The sequence below is a fragment of the Colius striatus genome, chromosome 1, assembly GCF_028858725.1.
Source record: "Colius striatus isolate bColStr4 chromosome 1, bColStr4.1.hap1, whole genome shotgun sequence".
NCBI classification, from domain to species: Eukaryota; Metazoa; Chordata; class Aves; order Coliiformes; family Coliidae; genus Colius; species Colius striatus.
Window position 1 is genome coordinate 23899060 of NC_084759.1, and position 23547 is coordinate 23922606.

General features: G+C 34.5%; 1 protein-coding gene across 14 annotated transcripts in view; it reads left to right on the forward strand.

Annotated features, from left to right (window-relative positions):
- Positions 1-23547, forward strand: part of NBEA (neurobeachin) — a 499798-nt gene that overhangs the window by 101439 nt on the left and 374812 nt on the right. For all 14 annotated transcript variants that reach the window (XR_009818508.1, XM_061993741.1, XM_061993751.1 and 11 more), the window contains exons 5-7: positions 2703-2824; positions 10974-11100; positions 18179-18298. Coding sequence is in view for 13 of the 14 variants with exons in the window: in XM_061993741.1 (XP_061849725.1) it covers positions 2703-2824; positions 10974-11100; positions 18179-18298 (369 nt within the window). In the remaining variant the exon portion in view is untranslated. The remainder of the gene's footprint in view (positions 1-2702; positions 2825-10973; positions 11101-18178; positions 18299-23547) is intronic.

Here is a 23547-nt window from a genome sequence, read left to right on the forward strand (position 1 = left end):
TGTCAGCAAAATGCATAGGACGGATTGTCTAAGGAATTAATTACTGAGTTTTGAAAGAGAGAGTTTAATTTGCTACTGCTAAATTAAAACCATGGTTAACCTCTTGTAAAAGTACATGCAGCAGCAAGACAGCTGTTGCAGAATTTGAATGTCTACAATGACACATACTGCTTTGAGATTTCTAGGCTTCAGAGACAAACACTGATGAAACACCTCTCATATTTAATTTTGTGTCAGAGCCTTAAAAAAAGTTTCACAGGGGAAGGATTTCAAATATTCCTCCCTGTCCGAAGTGGTGAGTCAATTACAGACACTAAAGTTTCTTGATAGAAATGCCTATTATGCATTTCACTTTTCTTGGTTAGATTCTTGTTTTATATACCAGTTATTGTTGACTGCACACCTATAAATTGTGAAATATGAGTTTCAAATTTAAGTTTCTTGAGTAGTGCATGTTGGGACACTATGAAATTCTGGATAGGAGAACAAGTTCTGAGAACAAGGGCAGTTACTTACAAAATGACCCAAACAAAGCACGTCATCAGAAGAAAGAGACTGGATAGGATCTTCAGTTGTGACCACAGTGATGACATCAGAGAGAAACAGTATAATGTTTACTTGGCATGATAAATTTCAGATTCACCTTTGTTAGTGTTGAGTATGTGCTCCTTGTATAACCAAGATTTCAGTGATTACAGGAAAGAACCAAGAGTTTACTGAACCAGTCTCATGATCTGCTGGTGAGAGCTGCTTCACTATCCCAAAGGAAGAGCTATCAGAGTACCATGCCAGTACATCTCTGCCAGTCTGTATCAGTACCACATTAGTCAATCCATTATGAGAACACCTTGTGGTGGTGGTACTATTCCCAGGTGTTCTTAATGCATCAAGCAAGTCTTTTCCTGTTTCAAGCAGGGAAGTCTCTCTCAGGAGGCAGGAGTGATATTCCAAAGCAGTTCCTTTAAATGTTTCACACTTGAGCAGTTAGGATCAGGCTATCAGCAGAACTAGTGCTACTTCTTTCATCTAGTCAAATAATCTGAGCATGCTGCTGTATCTATTCATAAAATTAGCTGTGAATTCCCTATCATTATTAATTAGCCTTTTCTCTCTTCTTAAAAGTCTTTCAGCAATTGCCTTGCATATAAAAATAATGAAAAGTCAGTCCCACTCTACCATATTTTTACATTCTTCACTACATTGGTATAGAGTCCTAGTGTGGTTTCTGATTCTGTTGATCAGTGACTCATGTCCGTTCTCATTTTAAGCAATTAATGAGTTTGCTACAATTCTTTGTAGTCTTCGGTATGAATCAGGACAATACAAGATTTGAGCACTCCTGAAAAATTATTCCCAATCGTATATTAAAATATCACACAGAATCACAGAAGAGTTAAAAATTGGAAGGAATATCTGGAGATCATCTTGGCCTACCCCCCTATGCTGAAGCAAAGCCACCTAGAGCAGGCTGCCCAGGATGGTTTCCAGATGGCTTTTGAGTATATCCAAGGATAGAGGGTTCACAACCTTGCTGAGCAACCTGTGCCAATGCTCAGTCACTATTCCTGATAGCTTTGATAAGAACACAATACCATCAGTGAAAGGTTTAATTAACTAGTCTTTATTTTTTTTAAGTGTAGTAAGGATTTAAATAATCTTACTGAAACTGAAAAATCACAATTGAGTACACTTAGAAATAACATGCTATTGTTATTTATAAAATTATTTTCTTCTGCTTTGCATTAATATACAATTTGTTTCAGGAAGTAGTATTAAAGGTTATTACTCCTTAAATACTTTTCTGTAAAATACTCTATATTCTGTCGCATGGAAACAGTATGAATTTATTGTAATTAGTGCCTACTACAGTAATCCCTATGTATAAGATGATGAATGTTTAATGTCCTAAATTTTAAAAATTACTTTAGTTTTGTATAGTTCTCATACTGTGGGGAAAAATGTTTTATCTTTTAATGATATCATACAAAACACTTTGTGACTGACCTCTGAAGGTCATCTTGTTGGGTTTCTTCCCCAAAGAGTGCCTAACTTCAAAGTTAAATCAGGTATTCAGGGTCTTGCCCAGGAATAAAGAGTTCTCTGAAAGCTTTTAATCAGTCAACCCATAAAAATAAAATATTGAAAAAGCAAATTTCTTCCTAGGCCGTGACTTACTATCAATGTATTTAACTGAGAATGAGGGTTAAATTTTCAGTCTCTTCCCTTATTAATTGTTCATAGAAAAAGAAACTGTTAGTTCTCTTAAATCTCAAGAAACAATCTTTTTATACTGTAGTTTTAAGGTGAATGTCTATTGTACTATCTGTTGAGATTAATTTAATATTCATGTTTAAGTCTATTCATGAGATGAATAGTTACTGAAAGCGAATTTATAGCTCAATTTCTACATAAGTAATTTTTTTGGGGCCTAATATTACCTATTCCATAATTTAATGTTATGTTCTCTCTTGGAAGAACTTAAGTAGTTAAAAATTAAAGTATTTTAAAATAGATGAAAAGTGAATGCATTTATTCAAAAGCACTGTTTGAAGGTTTGGGGATTTTTTTCTTTAATATTAAAAAGTTAAAGCAGGTATACAGATCTGGAATGACACAGTTTTAGAAAGACATTACCTTTAACAATACTTCTTTAAAAAATCACTTTTTGACTTGGTGTTCCTTTTTTTTTTTCTCAATTTCAGGCAATTGCATTGCCTCCTATTGCTAAGTGGCCTTACCAAAATGGGTTTACTCTTAACACGTGGTTTCGTATGGATCCGCTAAACAATATCAATGTAGATAAGGATAAACCCTACCTCTATTGGTAAGTAATTTATAATCCTGCATTTATGGTTTCTTTTGACTTCCTAATAACATTTAATCTTCCTCATTGTTTTTTGGCTTCTGACACACTATCTTCTCCACAAATATCTGCAGATTTTAGGGGCTACTTACTGTATGCAAACTCTTACCAAGTCTTCTGTCCTTTTTGCTTTGCAATTTGTAAACCCATGGATGCAAGACACGTGCTTTGTAGATAAACCATATAATCTAGTTTGGTTTTTCCTTTAGGAATTTTTAAATATATGATTTCTTAGAGCTGCAAACTGAGAATTTAGGCATATTTTCTGTTTGATGTTTTAAGATTCTCAGCTGATGTCAGTACTATTCAGCGTACTGTTTGCACATTAGCTGTATCTTATGAATTTAAAAATGCCTCACTAATCACCTGCTCCTAAAAATGGAAGCTAAATTTCAGAATACGTTAATTGCAGGAGAGACAATTTGGGTTTACTAAGGTTTACTGTAGTGATAAAAATAGAAATAATAGTTAGCGTCCTTAATAAAGTCCCCTGATACTTGGAAAAATATAACAGTAAAAATGTTTATTCTGCTGGTCAATCATGAAAAAGAGTGTTTTCCTTCAGAAATTAATCGTATGTCTGTTCAAGTATGGTTATCTCAACTGAAAAGAATAAGGCATGAGAAAAGTAAAGACCTTTCTGTTGTGTCAGAACGTGCTGGTATTCTCTTCAACCCTCCTTCATTCTTTATGTATTTGCTATTTAGTATACTTACCTTTCTCATGTTCTTGAAGACTGTATATCAGCTGTGCAGATAGGTGAGAACTGGACATAAACAAGATCTGTCGAGTTTTATCAGCTCGGGAAAACAGGATTAGCACAAGGAGGGATGTAACCAAAAGTAATGTTTTGCACTTTGCAGTCACTCCAGGTAGTCTAAGACCAGAAGTTTTTAGTAGACAGCTGAGGAGAGGACTAGTAAATGTGGTCTCAAGAAGTCCTTGTACTATCAATACATAAAAATTTTATTGTGCTGTTACTTGATAAACAAAAAACTCCATGTTTTTTATGGAGCAAAACCCTGATAAAAAATAATTTAGGTGTATTCTGAAGAAAAAAAAAAAACATTTTCTCTAAATTGCCATCTGCTTTTCCATGTATCCATTTTCTGCTAAGTGCAATAGTTATTTCAACGTGGAGATTTTTTTCCAAGGAATTGGCTATAGCTACATTTATTAGTATGACCTGTATTCTATTTATTTTTTTCAATCTGTCAACGCCAACAACAAATGCAATTATAGGATTGAACATACCTATAGGAATTTAACAAGATCATTGGTTTCTGAGTCAGAATTTACATTTCAGAATTGCAGCTTTAGATGGTATATTTGGTTTGAGAATTTGTTACTGCCTAAGTACAGGGAAAACATACTCCAAAGCTGTACAGCCCCTGTTGTATGCTGCTTTTCCTATGGCTAGTAGTGTAGAAAGAGCTTTTAGCCTGAGTGATTAATATGATTCCTTCTGATTCCAATATAATACAGAAGCAGCAATGATATTTGGTTAGAATAACTTCAGAGGTGGGAATTTTTTAATACATTTTTCTCTTCCATGATAGAGTTCAGATATTTATTATGATGTGATTACAATTCTTGCTGCAGTCTACAGTTTTAGAGAACTTAATGATTTTTTTTTCTCATGGCAGTAATTTAAAGTCCTCTGTGTGTTAAGCTTTCGTGAGTATTTAGGAATAATTCATATTTGTCCATGTCAAAGGGAATTTACTTCTGGTTCCATTTTTAAGTATATTGAATTAGACCTTTTGTCTAGCCTGTATGCACATTGCTACCAAAAAAAAAAAAAAAAGTATAGCTTAAAATACTTGCCACATATACTCAGACATAGAATCACAGAGTCATAGAATGGTAGGGTTGGAAGGGACCTCCAGCGTTCATCTAGTCCAACCTCCCTGCAGAAGCAGGTCCATCTAGATCAGGTCACACAGGAACACGTCTAGGCGGGTCTTGAAGACCTTCACACCCTCCCTGGGCAGCCTGTGCCAGGGCTCCCTCACCTGAACAGCAAAATAGTTTTTTCTTATATTTAAATTGAACTTTTTCTGCTCCAGCTTCATCTCATTACCCTTTGTCCTATTGCTAGATACAACAGAAAAAAGGGATGGCCCAAAGACATCGGTCTTTAATAAATTTTTCTTTGATTAGAGTATTTGGGTTTTTTCACAAGTCGATGAATAAAGCCCACAAATCTGCTCACCAAAGAAAATTTTTTTTTTTCCTTCAAAGGAATTCTAGGTCTCACCTTAACATTATACTGTAAAAAATGTTTTCTTAAATGAACATAATTCTTATTAGTTAAAACTGTAACATTTCAATTTTTACTTAAAAAAGGCCCACCAACAGTATAGAATAGAGTCTATCAGAATAAGAAAACTTTTTTTTTTCTATGAGTTTATATTTCACATTGGTTGATGTCTGCTTTTCTTTGTTTTCATGTTTTCTTCTGTTTTCATAACCCATAATATAGTGAAGTAATGTCCTCTATATTTTATTTTTGCAGCTTGGATACCAGTAGAGAAAGTGTAGCCCCAAACCATACGGAGTTTCAACTCTTTTATTGTAGTGCATAAAAGAATAGGTGTTTTGCTGCATGCACAGGTTGCTCAATTAATCTTTGAGCACATCCATGCCAAAAAAAATGACTTACTATGTTACATAAACACTTGCACACACAAAGGTTTGATCATAATTCAGTGTTTCGCTTTCTTATGTTACCTCTTTTTATGGAATATATGTAAAAGAAAAGTATTTATTGAGACTGGAAAATAAAACTTCTGTGATTAACAAGCAAACGCTTCATATGAGCCACAGAAAGAAGCCAGTCTTACAGAAGCCAAATGCCAAATTTGAGTCAGTGTAAATGTAATGTGCACGTAATACACTTAAGAGAAACTGAATATGCTGACCTCAGAAGAAAATTACAAACAGTGCATATATTTGTCATTTTTATATAATGGCTTATACCAAGCCATAATTCATAATTTAAGATGGGAAAAATATTCAAATTAAATCTTCTGTCTAAACCTCTTTACACAGATACAGACTTTACCCTGTGAAAGACTGAGTCACAAATCACCACCACCAAGAGGAAGAAACCAAAGCAAAGAATTATTTCCTTTCAGTGTGTCTCTTGGTCATGTAATACGTTTTCCTGTTTAACTAGGTGAAAAATGTGTCATATAAATTATCTATTTCTTAATAGATTATTCTTAAAAGTCATATTTTAAACAATATTTATTTTAAATTATAACTTAGAGCACACATAACTTCAAAGAGCACTCTGAGACACAGCTGCTGAATGCCATGTCATCTAGATCAGGTTCCTCAGGACATTCTCCAATCAGTTTTTTTTGATACCTTCAAAGATGTAGACATCACAACCTCACCGGGAAACCTTCAGCAGTCGTTGACCACTCTTGCAATTAAAAAGTTTTTCAGTTTCAATTTGGGTCCATTGAATCTTGTCTTTTCAGTGAATCGCAGAATCACAGAATCTCAAGGGCTGAGAAGTTTCTGGCTCAGTCTTCACTCCTCATCCGTCAAGTATTTATACATGTCTTCTCCAGGCTAAACATTCCCATATCTCAGCCCCTCCTCATGTGTCATAGGCTTTAATCATTCAGTCAGTTCTTTGCTTGACTCAGTCTGGTATGTCCATATATTTATTGTACTGTTCAACCTGGAACTGGACACAGTCATCTAGTAGTCTCTGTAGTGTTGAGTACAGAGGAAGGATCACTTCCCCCAGCCTGGTGGCAATATTTTCCCAAATGCAGCCCAGAATACCATTCATGAGGGTATTCATAATCCACTTACTGTCCATGCAGATCACCAGGTCCCAAATCTGATTTCCAGACGGTCAGTACCCAGCATATACAGGTACCTGGCTAAGTTCCTCCTGAGGGGCAAGACTTTGCACTCCCCTTTGTTGAGGGAGTTCTTGTTGGCTTGTTTCTCCAGCCTGCTATGGTCCCTCTGAATGATTTACCTGGTGTATCAGCCATTCTTTCAAATTTTATATCATATATAAACTTGCTGAAGGTACACTCTGTCTCGTCCTTCAGGTTATTAATGAGGCAAGATTGGTCGCAGTATTGACTCCTTGGATACGCCAATAGTAACTGGCCTCTAACTGGACTGATACCACTGATGACAATACTTTTAGCCCAACAGTTCTGTTAGTTTTCAGACCACCTCCCAATCCACTTATGTAGCTCGTTCTTCATTAGCTTGTCATTGAGGTTATTGCAATATTGAAAAGTCTTGCTAGAAATTCAGGATAAATATCCACAGCATTCTTCCCCTTTGTCCAAGCCAGTTATTTCATCATAGAAGAATCAGTTTGACAGAGGATGATTTTCAAGTTGTAAATCCGTGCTGACTGTTCTCAGTCACCTCCTTAGGTATGATCTGGGCTTTAAGTGAGTGCAGAAAGAAATGCACAGAGGCCTTTCTGGTGAGAGAGAGCTATTACATCAACTTGACCATGATGTAAAAACTAATGCATAAAAATGGAGAAGAGAAGCAAAGAGATGCTTTCACATTTGCCAGATGTGCAGCAGAACTGCTACTGCTCTGTAATTAGCTAAATGCTAAGTGCTGCTTCAAGAACTGTAAGCCAATTTGTTGGATTTTTAAAATAATTTTAATTATCTCTCAGAGTATTGTTGGGCAGCTGCTAAGTAACAGTCTATTAATACTTGCATATTGGAACAGAATTGTGGCTTTCTTACCAATTACAAAATGAGTGTGACAATCCTGGAGGAAAATTCAAAGTCATTGACGTTTGCATGAATGATAAATAACAATAAGAAGAAAGCTTTGGTGCAGAGCAGTCAGGTTCAAATGTGTTTTTTTTCAAGGCTAGTCCGAACAAATAGAGAAGAGAGTAAAGGTGATATGATCACTTTCTGAAAAATCTTGGCAAATTACTGGAATACCAATTACAGTTAAGACTTGCTACTTCTTTTAAGAGACCATAGGGAAAAATTGTTCAGGGGATACCCTGAAGCTCTGGATGACAAATTTTATAATGAAACCTTCCAAGGGGGAAACAAAAAGAAAAAAAGAAACTAAGGATGCTCTTGACTTCTCTTTTCAGAATTATGCAAAATCTACCTCTGATTAATTGTTTAATCTGAGGTCTAGTGGATAGACAGCAAAGAAGGAGAACTCAAAGTTTTAGACACACAGTACTATGACCACTTTGTCACAATTACAGAAGGACACAGTATAATAGTGTAATCACAGTTTAATACATCATTGGAAATGTTTCCTTCAAAAATGAGATGTAGATTCTTTCTCATAAAGGCAGTGCAAATGTAGGGCTAACCTTAAATGTGTTCAATCGGGAAGTCTCCATCCTTGAAATCTTTATACTTGTTTCTGCTGATGGATGATATTGTTTCTAAGTAAGGCCTGGAATGAAATAAAATCAAACCAGATATTAAGATTAGGTGGTTTTGGTGGAGTTTTTATGTTGGTTTGTTGTGGGTTCAAGTTTCTTTTTGTTGTTGTGAGAGGTTGTTTTTATTTTTGAGGGATGTTTTCTTTCTGATTGTGTATTGGACTGCATAAAAGAATTAGAGGATGCTCTGAGGCTGGATTTTGAGAAATGCTGTTGTCCTTAAAACATCCAAGTGCCTCCAAAACCATTTAATAGAAGAATGGCTAAATCTTCTGAAAAAGATTTCTAACAGCATACTTTTACTGATGTAGGGGTTAAAAACAAACAGAACTAATCAAGGCATCTAGACATTTCAGTCCTTCTCTAGAGCTAGTAATAACAGTGATAGTGCATCTCAGTTACAAAAGCACATAATGGAATTCCAAAATTAGTAAGAAGAAAATGACCCTTTTTTTTCTTCTTTTTTTTTTTTTTTTTCCTGTCAGGAATGAATTAATATGTTTTCAGTCTCAGTGCTGTGATCACATGTTAAATTGCTTGTAAGTTAAAGAAACCGAATCACTGTACACTGTACAGAGGAATGGAAGAATGCTTACATGCAGCTGAAGTGTAATAACATCCAGTAGCTGCTTTGAGAAACTGGCTGGAATAAAACATAACTATAAGGCTTTTATGAACGATGTATAATAAAATGGTACACCAGCTGCTATGGGAGGTAGTTAAAGGCTCATAAAACCATATGGGTGTTGACAGTACTAATCTTGTTGTCGTTGTGCTTTTCATCTTTGGATGTGGCAAGTTCTGTGTGTGTAAGTAATTGGTAAGAGAATTTCTGTGTAGTATCCTAGAGACCAGTCTTAGCCTACTTTACCTTTGGCGAGAAATAAAATGTGAAGATTAACATAATCTGTATATTATAATTTTGAGTTTATCAGAGAACATATTTGAGTTCTCAGTTTCTCAACTACTGTTGCATTGGAATGCTAATTCATTTGGAAAAAAAAAAAAGTGAAATCTTGACTGAGCTTCATGTTTACAAAATCATTAATTCTACTCCAAGATGAAGAGTTCTGCTAAGAAATTATCTATTTTTTCATTATTTCATTGCTTTATTGTATTCATATGCTGAACTCCAAGAACTTACCCACGTTAGGACAATTCAGTGTTTAAAATTTCAGGAACAGTCTGATTTGACCATATTGGTGACAAAATCAGCCCAGTAACTGGCAGTGTTAGGAAAGGGAAAAAAAAAAAAAATCCAAGTACTAGGATGCATTTTACACATTTTTAATGTTTTATCAGGTAAAAACGTAAGGGTATTTACAATGATTGGGTGTTGGCACCTTAAAAAAAATATATTCAACATCTCTAATCAAATAATACCATATGTCAGAATGTAGTAAATCTGTGTATTTTTTTTCAGTATAGTTGAGAAAAGATTCTGTTACCTAAACCTAGCTTGTAGAGATGACTTAGGTTGCTGAGAAACAAATTGGACATTGTTAGATGTGCAGCTACATGGTAAAATGTTCTTTGAATGGCATAAAGCCCCAAGGAGGTAAATCAAAGTATAAAAATAGCCCACAATATGTTCGATTGTTTTTACAAAAGATATATCTTAAGGTTTTTAACCTTCATGTTATTGTACAAAATTCAGTACTGTGGTCATGCAGGTTATTTGTATATATGGGTATTGCAGGATTTATATATTGTATAATAGATGTTATATACACATTATAGATGTTACATATATGTTATATATATTGGATACGTTATATATATATTATATAGGACTAATATTACCCCATGAGGCTATTCACTGTTGCTTTTGTTGTGAGATGTAGCTGACTATGAGGTCATTGTGGAAGCAAGATGATTGAAATGATCCATCTTAAAAATAGTCTTCAAAAGACACAGGGGAATGACAGTGTTATAAATTGTCTTCACTGTTGAGGTCAGTGGTAACAGTACGTAATTTTTCTCTTCATTCTGAGATTATATCTTAGGTTTATTTAGAAAGGATTTTACAAGTTTAATAAAGAGAGTGATTTTTGTTGTGCAAGCAGAGTTGTGTGGAAGCCTGTACAAAGGGTTGTTGCAGGGAACAGTGCTTCTTACCAGTGCAGGCAGCTTGTGAGGAGAGAGAAATGTGTATGATTTTTAGAGGCAGATAGAAGGATGAAGAAACTACAGCCTAAATTTGGGAAAACAAAGCTTTTTGCAGCTAAAGGGAAAGAACATGCCTTGAAGCCAACAGAGCTACCTTGATGATCAGAGATCATGAGGCATCACATACTGCAACTCGTAAGATAACTGAAAGTAAGGACCTCTTTGAAAGGACTCATAAGGGTGGAAAAGAGTCACCTATAGATGTTATTACCCCTGTTCTGTTAAGCCTAATCAGTCTGTTTTTCACATTTAGTAGAAGTATTCTAATTAATTACAATATAAGAATCTGTCTAGAATTTGCATGTCTCTTTTAGACCCTCTTTAAAAATTTCCTCATAGGGGAACAACATCCAAGCTCTGGACACCTTAAGGTTTAGTCACACCTGTCTTGTAAGGTTTTATTTTCTTTAGAAGGTCATGGTTTATCAGCTATAGTTTTGACACTGAGAAAAGAGGAAAGTCTGATTCTGTCCTTCAGTACTTTTTCAAATTTAATTAATAGTTCCTTCTTTTCAGTTTCCGCACTAGCAAAGGTGTTGGGTATTCTGCTCATTTTGTTGGCAACTGCTTAATAGTAACATCACTGAAGTCAAAAGGCAAAGGTTTCCAGCACTGTGTGAAGTATGACTTTCAGCCACGCAAGGTAAGCAAAGTGATATTTAAAATAAAGAATAATATTGAAAATGTGACAAAGTGCTTCTGGGAAGAAGGGCTAAAGTCTCTTTAGTTCTATAGCGTTACTAACAGTGCCTATAAGTAGCTTGTCTGATGATCATGCAAAGTTACAGACCCAAATCAACTTAAGACCAGTGTAAGGATTTATACTATAACACTTCTATGAAGTCTACTTATGATTTTGTTGTTTTGTTTTTTTTTTTAATACTGCATAATTAGCTCCAGAGAGAGCATTTTGAGGATTCATAAGATGATTGCAATTTATTTTTAAAAGGTTGTCATTGTATTTTTGAACATTCTGTTCTTGGTAACTTTGGTGTCAATGCCAGGAAAAATTTTGTTGGCAATGCTAGAGTTTTACTATCCGTTGCAGGGAGATATAAAGCTCTAAACTTTCTTCTATGTCAATGGTGTTTTGGGATTTCTCATTTTTCATAGTAAATCGTGATTATTTCTCTAGATAGCATTAGTGTTTATTTCTACTGTATTCCTAGTAGTCCTAGGAAAACAAAGATTCTTCTGGTTTCAGTATTTTGGTTATTTGACTGAAGAATCGACTTTTACATACAGTGACTATTACGTATTTGTCATTGATAGCAGTCTTGTATCTGTTTTTCTGTGAAGCTCATTTCTCTTTATTTATGGCCTTAGGATTCATGTATTGAATTTCAGTGCTTGTTTTGTTTTGAGAAATCAATCTCTTTGGGAGGGAATCCCATTGATTCACTCATCAGCTTTCTGTTCTACTATTATTTTATTCATATGTATTTGTGATTCAAAATTTGATTCTGTCATATAGCTTTGTGGGTTTTTTTTAAAACATAGTAATGTCTTTTTGTAGCATATTACTCAGGGATGTATAAAACCTTATAAACACATATCTACTGAGTGTATTAAATTAATCAATTCTGGTTTGCAAATTTATTTAATTTTATAGCCAGAGAAGAGTTTAATCATAGTTCATTTTCCATTTTAAAGTAACACAGCTGATGCTGGTGGTAAACACTCAGCTCAGTGGCTTTTGGGATCTCTGTGATCATTTCTTTACTTGAAGAAGCAGTCTTTCATATTTTAGCAAGATATTCCTTTGATAATTTTTATTATGAATGACTGGCTTTTATATGATACATCTTTTCTGTTAATAACCTGTGTGTACATTTATGTGAGAAGGTACATAACACATAATGGAGAAAGAAAACCTGTCAAATGCAACTTCTCTCTTTAACAGGTCAAAATGTATCCTGTTTACCATGAAGATTGATTTTCTTCATGTTGTTTAGGTATTACATTGGTTCCACTGTGCAAGCACTGGATGTGCAGCTATATATTCAAAATTTTGTACCCATTTACAAAGCAGTTTACTGTCCAAGTTCGAACTTAAGATGTGTGATTTTTGTCATCAGATATACTATTTTCTAGCCATTTTCTTACAGGCACAGACATTTCAGCAATAGCTTTTGCTAAAACCATCATCCTCATTAAACTTCTGAGTAATGTTTTTATAATTTTGTTGTTGTTGATGAATCATGGTAAAATTATACATTCAAGCCACCTGGTCAAAAACATTATATATACAAATCAGAAAGATACTATAATCAAGTGAAGATCTTCCTACTGCTAACTGTGTCATATGATAGCATTCACAGATTAATATGTAACCTTCATTTAGAATTTAAAGACATATGAAGTGGCTACTTTGGGTTTTAATCTGTGTATTTTAACATCATAAAAGCATTTATTAAAAAAAATGGGGAAATTAAGTCATCATATCCCCAAATAAAAATGTGGTTTTAGTATCATAGACTGACCTTTCAACAGAGCTAAGCTAGCTTTGGCAGTGTTGTGTTAAATACGTCTTATACCACTTTTGGGGACTCTGAAGTGAAATTTTGTGTCTTAGTAAACCCCAATAATTTTCACTTCCTTGAATTCCAGCTTTAGCATCAATCCTTGTAAAAGTGTGAACAGGAAAGAACTGTAGTCAAGAGCAAACAACTTTTTCTGTGTGTATGTTCCTAATACTGAACACCTTTACTAATCGTACTATAGATTGAAATAAGTTCCACACTTTGGAATTATTTAGTGTACTAGACTCGTCTCTCTGATTGTACTGTCCTATAGAGTAAGAATATGACTTGCTCGGCAGTGGATGATTAAACCTGAAATATTTCTGAAGTATAAAAATTGACTGGCTATTATCTGAAGTTTCTCTGAGTACTACCTAAGAAAACTCTTGTTATAGCAAGAGAGATTTGATCTTGGTGCATTTTTGAGAAAATGATACAAGAAAGGAGTCTGTAGGATTGTATAACCGAAAAGTTCTGAAAACTGTGTCCTCAGTTACAGAATAAGAGAGAAATCGACAAAATGCCTGTACATCAGAAAAGAACATTCACATAAATGAGACATAGGTAATAGGAAATTATGAGCCATACATATATGCTTGATAATACAGATCTAAAAAAAAACCAAAAGAGAAACTGTAAAGTCTATTTTAAGTAAAGTTATTGACATAATAGAACTATCAAAAACTTTGGCCTTCAGTGAGTACTCATTTCAAATTGTACTTACAGTTACAATGGCAAAAGTCTTTCCAGTAGAGTGACGCGCTGTATTAAAGATTTAACTTAACCAGAAAAATAAGCTCATTCTATGCACTGAAAATCAGTCATAGAAATAAGTAGAAACCCATGCTATTCAGATTAAATTGTTAGACATATGGTAAGGATGGTTATGGGATCTGTGATGAACAGGGGAAGATCAGAATATAATAATATAACATAACAACATAACACAATATTATAGTAATATAATATGATATGTTATATTATAATGAACATTACTTTGTTATAAACTGGGTGGCATCTCACTGGCATGAAGGTTCAAACTTTTAAATACCAGAAGCATTTGGATTTGTTTCTTTTTAAATGTTTTAGAGCACTCAGGCATTGGCTCTTCCTTGACTTTGTCTTGAAAAATGCAGAAAATGCTTGGATATGTAGGATTTCACAGAATTACAGAATGGTAGGGGTTGGAAGGGACCTGTAGAGATCATCTACTCCTACCTCCTGCTAAAGAAGGTTCACTCTGATCAGGTTGCACAGGAACATGTCCAGGTGGGTTTGAAAACCTCCAGAGGAGACTCCACAACCCACCTGGGTAGCCTGTGCCAGAGCACCCTCACAGTAAAGAAGTTTTCCCTTGTATTTAAATGGAACTTTCTGTGTTCCAGCTTATGTCCATTATCCCTTGGCCTGCAACAGATCGCTACAGAAAAAAAGACTCACCCCATCCTCTTGACACTCAACTTCTGGGTATTTATAAGCATTGACAAGGTCCCCTTTCAGTCTCCGCTTCTCCAGGATAAATAGACCCAGGTCTCACAGCCTTTCATCATAAGAGTGGTTGTCCTTATAGTAGCTATTACTACTTTTATTTTTAAATGCTTATTTTCTATTTTTATTTTAAAAGAACTGAAAAAATAAATTCTTAAAAGAAAATAACAAGAGCAGTTTAAGAGCAGAGACATTTCATAGTGATAGAGAAATTGCTTAAATGCAAAGATACAAAAGTCTAAGAGCAAATTTACCTTTAGTCACAACAATCCAGAAAGTTTAAAAGCTCCTCACAGTTTACCTGAGCACAGATAAAGAGCAAAGTAGAGATGATTATAAGTAAAAGATGCTAAGAAAGTGAAAATTGTATCAAAATGAAGAATTCTTAGAAAAGTATAAGTTATAGCAAATGACATTTAAAATTTTAAGACAATTTTTTTTCAGTCTATAGGGGCAATTAGATCACTAAGGCTCAATAGGAGCCCTTGGAGAATATAGTATCATAACAAAAAAGCTAAATTAATTAATTGCACTGTTGTCTACTACAAGATGAGTCAATGAGTATGAGTCAGAGGAAGTGTCTCAAATTGAAATGTCAGTAGAAGAGGTATAGAAATCAGTACAAGAGATATTAATTAATTGCTGGGATATTATAGTAGGCATCCCCAAGTTCTAAAGAAATTTGAATATGAAATTCGACAGATTTTTAATTGCAGTATATAATCTGTTTTGTCAAACAAATAGGTGATGGAAAATTAAACAAATTTTAGAAACAGACTTTGCTAATAGAATTATGTATTATCCTATTCTTAGTCATCAAAATCTGGTAGAAGCTAGAATAATGAAAAAGAAGGATTAGAAAACGCAAAGATAAATATATCAGAGATAAAGCAATACAATATTGCACTGAAAGTCCTGTCCCCCACTTCTCTTAAATTATTTGAAGAGTTTTTACTATGCATATGAATAGATTTGTGAGCCAATTGGTACGTGCTATGTGGATTCCTCGAGGACTGTAGGCATTACGCTCCTCCGAAAGCCTTAAAACATTATGCTATCATGCAACAGGAAAATTTGTATTCATTAAAATACAGGGAGGGAAGGATATGAATCAAAGTGAGGAAGCAGGAATCTCAAAAGGACCCTTTTTTTCCTGTTAATAAGAATACATTATGGACTTAGTGAAGTTTGTCATCCTCTATTTAGGATCTAGCTTTGAAAACCTCTGTTACTCATTTTATCTACATTGATGCTAGTGACAAATGTGACAAAAAGAATATTTATACTTGAATACTTCTCTGGATAGAAAGAAATACAGTTTTAAATGTAAATTTAGTGAAATCAAGTGCTGGAAGCAAAAGAACATTTTTTTTTCTACTGGATTAGTTGAGTTAGGATGGACTTTATGTGTATGCATGTGTATTCAAGTAAATCGAAGCTCAGTGTTTTTTGTAGAGCTTGCCTTGTGAGTCAAAGTCATAGACATAGACAGTGCTCTGAAATAATGGCAATGCTAAAGATTCAAAAAAGTTACATAAAAGAAAGGAGTCTTGGATTGAAAGAAGCTACATGGGCATGAATGGAAGTTAACTTGGAGGTAAAAAAGAATATTTTAGAAAATAGATTATATAATTTTCCTAAAGTTTGACATGGATATCAATGCTCTCCCAAGATAGTATTGTTCATTTTAATTCCTTAGAGGCTCTGTGGAAAGTGTTTCCACAAAAGTAATATACTGTTTATTTCCAAAGGAATGAGTTACCTATTAAGCTTAAGCTATACACAGTGACAGTCTTAATGTAGGTTTCAAGGAGGGAAAAACAAAAATATATTTTGAAAGACCTGGAAACAGATGTGGAGAAACATGTGTATTCTGAAATATATAGATCAGAAATGTAACTGAGTATTGCTCAGTTTGAGGACAACTGCAACTATTATTGTCAAAATATATTTTGCTGCATTTTTAAAAATTTGTATCTCTATGCTCTGTCTGATTTTGAAATCAGCATGTGAAAACTCTTAGCTATTATTTTCTCTGGTAGGCTTATTTTCTATTATTCTGGTGGGATTATTTTCTATCAGTAGGCTCTGCATCTTCTTGCTCCAGCTCAGGAAGAGACACCAAGTGACTTATTAAAATAATATCCTGAGGAATGCAGAAGTTCTCTGCTTTGAAAAAAAGACAGTTGGATGTAAAAATCAAAAGATAATAATTGAAACAGATACTAAGGGAAGACAATTTATTTAAAATTATCCAAAATTATTTAAATATGAAATAGTGTTTTCACAACAGAGGACCTGACTTTTTCTTCAAATGAGTAACACTGGAAAGGAACATGTTTAGACAGTCTATTCTCACCCTTATTAAAGTAGAGGCACCTAGATCAGGTTGCTCTAGATGTTGTCCAGGCAGGTTTTGAAAGTCTCCAAGCAAGGGACTCCACAGCACCTCTGAACAACCTGTACTAGTGTTTGACTACTCTTACAGAATCATAGAATCATGGAATCATAGAATCATAGAATGGTAGGGGTTGGAAAGGACTTTTAGAGATCATCTGGTCCAATCCCCCTGCAGAAGCAGGTTCACCTAGACCAGGTCGCATAGGAACATGTCCGGGCAGGTCTTGAAGACCTCCAAGGAAGGAGACTCCACAACCCCTCTGGGCAGCTCTTCTTACAAGTGTTTAAATGGAGTTTTCTGTATCTTAATTTGTACTCATTGCCTTTTGTCCTGCCAGTGGAGTCCCTGGCTCCATCTTCTTTATCCCCTGCCCATCAAGTAATTACACAGGTGGTAAAGATCCCTCTGAGCCTTCTCTTCTACAGAGTAAACAGACACGTATCTCTGCCTCTCCACACATGTCACAGGCTTCAATCACTTAATCATCTTTCTGGCCCTTTCTGGACTTTCTCCCCTATGTCCATTTTCATCTGGTTTGTATATCCTGTGGAATAATAATGACACCCCTTGTAGTTAAGTGTTAGTTTATTTGCAGATCTTAAAGATTAAATTTCTGTCTCTAGTCTTAGGTGACTTTAAGGGTTTGATTTTCTTCTTGAACGTACTCACCATGGGCATAATGATTCCTGTTGAACAAATTCTTTCAAAGATCACTGTAGTTGTACTTGGAAGCATTTTACTATGATGCTTTTTCTGATGATATAATGTATTTTTAATGATGTGACAGTTGTCCAAAAATTGGTGGAATGATAAAGAGGAAGACAATCATATGAAGCAATAAGGATGACATCTTTCACTGGGCTGTAACATTTGCTCTTGTGACTTTTTTCTTTTTATTTAATAATTTCTGAAAGAGAGCTATGGTGAAAAGGCAAAGATAAATGATACGAATTTGTTAAGGTAAGTGCACAGAGCACTGGATTTCCCATCAGAACTCAGTTGTGTTTTGTGTTATGACACACAGTGTTTAAATTAAATTACACTTTCAGGAATGGAAGCATATTCAACTTTTAAATGTATATATGTATTTTTGGCTCTAATCTCATAAAGAGTTGGAGGTAGGTACATCATTATGGTTATACTGACTGGTTTTGAAGTACCACTGACTTGATTTAATTTTATGAGTTTGCAAGGATTCATTTGTTTGTATAACTTTGTTAGGCTGGTCAGTTATTTTAAATGCCATTCAATAACTTTATGTTTCATAGCACAAAAACTGCTGTAAATACTGATTTTCTATGTCTTTCCAGTGGTACATGATAAGCATTGTACACATCTATAATCGATGGAGAAACAGTGAAATACGATGTTATGTGAATGGTCAGCTGGTATCTTATGGTGACATGGCCTGGCATGTGAACACAAATGATGTAAGACTTTTTTTTTTCCCTTGCAGCTTTTCATTTTAAAGTAAATAAAAAATGAAAAAAAAAAAGTACTGTATTTGTTTTCTTCAGATCTTTGCAAATTTTACATAGTTTTTAACTTTTTCCTTTAATCTATCTTCTTTATTTATGTACTTAATAAAATGTAGTGTTATCGATTTAATATATTAATATTTTTTTAGAATATTAAGGAGCTTAAAATTTTTTTGCATGGGTATTTTAATTCAATTTTCAGGTATTTTCCTTAGATATATTGTTATATCTAATATTTTTAATATGTGATTCTCTATAGAAGACATTGGTAACGATGCATTAATACTTAGCATTTGCCATAGGAAAATGTGATAGAGTTACAGATATTACAGATTTAGCTTCAGTAAAGTCCATAGAAAAATGGATTCATTCTGTCAAATGACTATGCATACTGCCAAGGTATCTAAAAGTACTCATTTTTGCATCATATTATTTGGTGTTTTATTCAAGAGGAGGTATTTGATAATGGTTAAAAGATTTTTAGGCTTTTTGTGTTATGAAAAATTTAATTTTAAGTAGGTCTTCTAATTAGAGTAGAGCTAAGTAGCCTGAACTATGAACAGTCATATTATTATAAGCATTGTATAACTATAGTAAGATTTCATTTTCTTCGATGCAGAGTTTATTGTCTTAAACCAACGGGACAGACAACAGAGAGAAAAAAAAAGAAAAAGCTAGATGGATGAATATTTAATGGATATTGTTAGCAATACAAATTAACTGCTACAAAATTTCATTGTTGAAATAATGAGCAATTTTCTTGGGTAGTAAACTTTTACAGAGAGATGTCCTCCCTTATTACTATCCAAACCAATTAAAAGATACAGAGAGACAAACATTTGCATGGCATTAGCCAGCGCAGAGCAAAGACAGTTATCTCGCATCTAGTTGTCCCGTAGTCAGAAACCAGTCATTTTTACCTGGAGAAGATTGCATGTATACCTGTAAATACACCTGTATCTATTTAGTTGGACTGAGTTCAAATTAACACTACGTTCTTATAGGAAATGCATCCATTTTAGTATTTTTAATATTTAAATTGTTTTGATGAAATCTGTTTCAGACTTTTTTGTTGTTGTTATTTTGCTCTATTTTTGTAACTTTGTTATGGAAGGTTTGAGAGTGTACACCTAATGATGCAGAAAATAGACACTATTTCTGGCCTAAAGTTTTGGAGAGTGGAGGCAAACAATATTACTCTTTTTGCTTTGCCTTCAGCTAAAGCTATGTCAGACTTTCAGAGGTGCTTGATTTATCAGCTTACTACACTTTCGTTATTTCTTACTTATAATTCTCAGTTGTTTCTGATTGCCTGTATAGGATAATGAAGCTCTTTTATACTTGAAGAAATTAACTGTCTTTTGCTAGACTCTAGAGGCAAAGTTGGATTTGAAAGGGAGAGTTTAAATATTACATTTTAATTAAAGTAGGAAGACTCTGCTTGCCAAAGGTTCTGATCATCATTCTTTGTTTTCTTGGTAGCAATTCTACTTGCAAGAAAAGGCAAGCTTTTCAGTTTTTACCAAGCATGGTTTCTCCTTGACAATATAAACATGTTTGTGATAGATGAGAATGTGATGATTGAAAAGCCAGCTGAGGTCTCAGAAGATCTCAGCTGAGTTACCAGTTATATGGTGTGGGGATCTGTAATCCCTAATGATAAGTGGTTAGCAGGAAAAGTTGCTCCTTCTGTTCGTATTTTCTTCACAGTATTCCTTGCTACTTTCTCATGTAATAGGAGTATAATATTTTCCTAAAGTGGAACTGATCTACCGAGCTTTAAGATGTTTTAATATGTTTTTAAGTTTCTACTTTGTTGTTATTTTACTACTTCTGCTGGAGAATAGCATAAGTTATGAAAGATAATATTTATCATTAGCTCTATATTTTTTAATAACAAAAATCCATTATATCAGAAGTAGCAAACAATAAAAAGTAGGAGAAATTCAGGAAATATGTATGAATACAAATGTAATAAAAGCATAAAAAACAGGAGAGTGCATACATAGGCACCTTAGCAGTGCTATACATTAACTAGGAAGAGAAGCTCTTCTTTTAAATGTATTGGAACTTTCTTTTTTCATATGAAGGTTGAATTGTGAAAAGTATTCCCTTGAAAAGTCTTGAGCAATCATCCAGTTTAGTTATTAACTTCTACCTTCATACCCTTCCACTTGGATGTAACTTTAGTCTCCTGTAAGATGACAAGAAAATACCTTACCATAATACCTTTGGTGAAAAAGAAAAAAAAAATACTCAACTCAGGCAATCGTTTTTCTTTCTTTATGTCATATATTGTGCATAATGTGGATAATATAGATAGATTTAACACTGTAGACTGCAAAAAAAAGGGAAAACTGGGAAAGGGGCAGGAATTGCATATCTTTGACTTTCTCTTTTCAGTCTTTTCTCATATAAGAAGATTGTAAGATAATTGAGATGTAGTGTTTGAACGCCAAATATAATGGAATTAAGATTTTTCATTTGCTCATTGTGTCAAAGCTACCACTGAACAAAGTGCATTATGATTGTATTTTTAGATTAATAAAACATTAATTGGATTTACATTATTGAGTTTCAGATAGAGGGACTGAGTTTGCAGTTTTTTTAAGCATAGGTTTAGTCTCGGTAGAGACTGTGGTTTGTTTTGTTTTTTTTCCAAATTGACCTTACATTGCAATTCTGTTATATTTGTATGACTTTAAAAAAAAAAAAATCTGACATTTAACTCCTGTATCTAAACAAGAAATGAAGAATACCTCGGTCTACAATTTTTATATGTACCCTGGAAGACATAGAAGTAAAAATGGAGATGATAAGAAGGGTGAAGTTTTTAAAAGATGGAATTTTTCTGTTTGTTTTTTTTCCATTATGTTTCTTCTCATTAATCCTTATTTATACATATTCATGAAGTCAGAGAAGAAAGTCAGTGAAACACCTGAGAAACATCTGGTAGGAAATAGCCTTCTCTCACAGAAAGGTGTTGGGATCATTAGCTCATCTGAAGTGCATCTATACCAATGCATGGAGTATGAGCAGCAAACAGAGGGAGCTTGAAGCCATGATGCAACAGGAAAGCTATGACATAGGTTGATGCCATTCACAGAACTTGGCATTTCCACTGTAGGATAAAACTTTTGAAGGATTTTAATCCAGTAGCACTTGGGCTGCATTGGAAAGGTTTATAAGCATCAAGGACAAAGTTATGTCCTTAAGTAATAAGGTCCATAAGTCCCAAGAGGTTTTTTTTTCATTAAAATGAGGATTTGAATCAAGGCACTAAATGAAGCAGATGCACCAGTCACCTCATCTTGGGATCATTAATGACATTCTACCAGAGATACACAGAAAACAAAACTTGGATCAGTTGGTGTCCATCGAGTTCAAAACGGTGGAAATGTAATATAGAGACCAAATTAGTTATGAGCAGTGGGTGCTAATTTTAAACAAACAAAAAAACCAAATAAATAAATTGAGTTTATGGATTATTTGGCCTCTGGAACAGAAATTAATAAAAATTACCAGAAGATCATTAGCTATCCTGTTCAATTAAAAATAATGGAAACACCTAATCATAGAATCATAGAATGGTAGGGGTTGGAAGGGACCTCCTGAGATCATTTAGTCCAACCCCCCTGCACAAGCAGATTCACCTAGATCAGGTCACATAGGAACATGTCCAGGCAAGTCATGAAGACCTCCAAGGAAGGAGACTCTACAACCTGTTCCAGTGCATTATTATTTTCATGAAAAAAGAAGAATGTTTAGGGCAGCCTGTGCCAGGGCTCCCTCACCCTCACAGTAAAATAGTTTTGTCTTATATTTAAGTGGAACTTTTTGTGTTCCAGCTTCATCCCATTACCCCTTGTCCTGTTGCTAGATGCCATGGAAAAAAAAGGATGTCCCAACCTCCTCACACCCACCATTTAGATATTTGTAAATGTTAATAAGATCTCCTCTCAGTCTCCTCTTTTCTAGACTAAACAGCCCCAGTTGTTGAACAAGACTGGCCACAGGCCTCCAACTCGATTTTGTGCCATTGATCACCACCCTCTGGGCTCTGTCATTCAGCCAGCTCTCAGTCCACCTCACTGTCCACTCATCCAAGCCACACTATCTGAGCTTTCTGATGAGGATGTTGTGGGAGACAGTGTCAAAAGCCTTGCTGAAGTCAAGGTAGATGACATCTGCTGCTCTCCCCTCATCTAGGCAGCCGGTTATGCACTCATAGAAGGCTATCAGGTTGGTCAAACAGGATTTCCCCTTGGTGAAGCCATGTTGACTCCCACTGAGAACCATCTTTTCCTTCATATGTTTAGTGACTAAACATTCAGGATGAGTTGTTTCATCACCTTTCCAGGGATGGAGGTGAGACTGACCGGCCTGTAGTTTCCTGGGTCATCCTTCCTGCCCTTTTTGAAGAGTGGCATGACATTGGCCTTTCTCCAGTCCTCAGGCACCTCACCTGTCCTCCGTGATTGTTCAAAAATGATGGACAAAGTATGCCTTACAAAATGGATAGAAAGTTTCGTCATTAGATTTACTAGTAGTCAAAGTGGTCTCGTAGCCCATCTTTTGCTCTCTGCATGCTGGATAAGGATATTCTGAAACTTTAAGAAAAAAATGCAAGAATCATTTGATCAAAATAAGGATAAATCAGAGAGAAAATCCTTCATACCTCTTTACCTCACTTTGTTGAAAAGCTGAGTTATAAATCCTCCTAACTCTTTAGACAGAGTCCCCTTTGACTTGTTAATAGCTTATACACCTATATCAGTTGCTGTAACAGTTCACCATATTTGATTCCATTCTCTATATTGAGAAAACTTTTTCTTAGGGTAAAACTCAGCAGTTAAGTAAGAGGAAAAAGCAGACTTACTAATGCAGATTCTGCTGATTTGCTGATCCAGTGAGTCCTAATCCTTGTTTCCATTAAGTAAAGTACATGAGACTCAAGGCAGCTGAGAGAATAGCCTTGCAAAGATCCTTGTACTTTTTCTCTTCTCCTGCATCATCTTTGTTTTCTGTTTCCCAAGTTCTTTATTATAGACAGTTAAGTTCTAAACTTTGTTTCATTTGAAAGCCTTTTTTTTTTTTTTTCTTGGAAAAACTTCAGAACTTTAGAAATATCAGAAAATCAGAACTTAAAAAAATTAGAACTTAAAAAAAATGAGAATTTAACCTAATTCTTGCAAAATAAA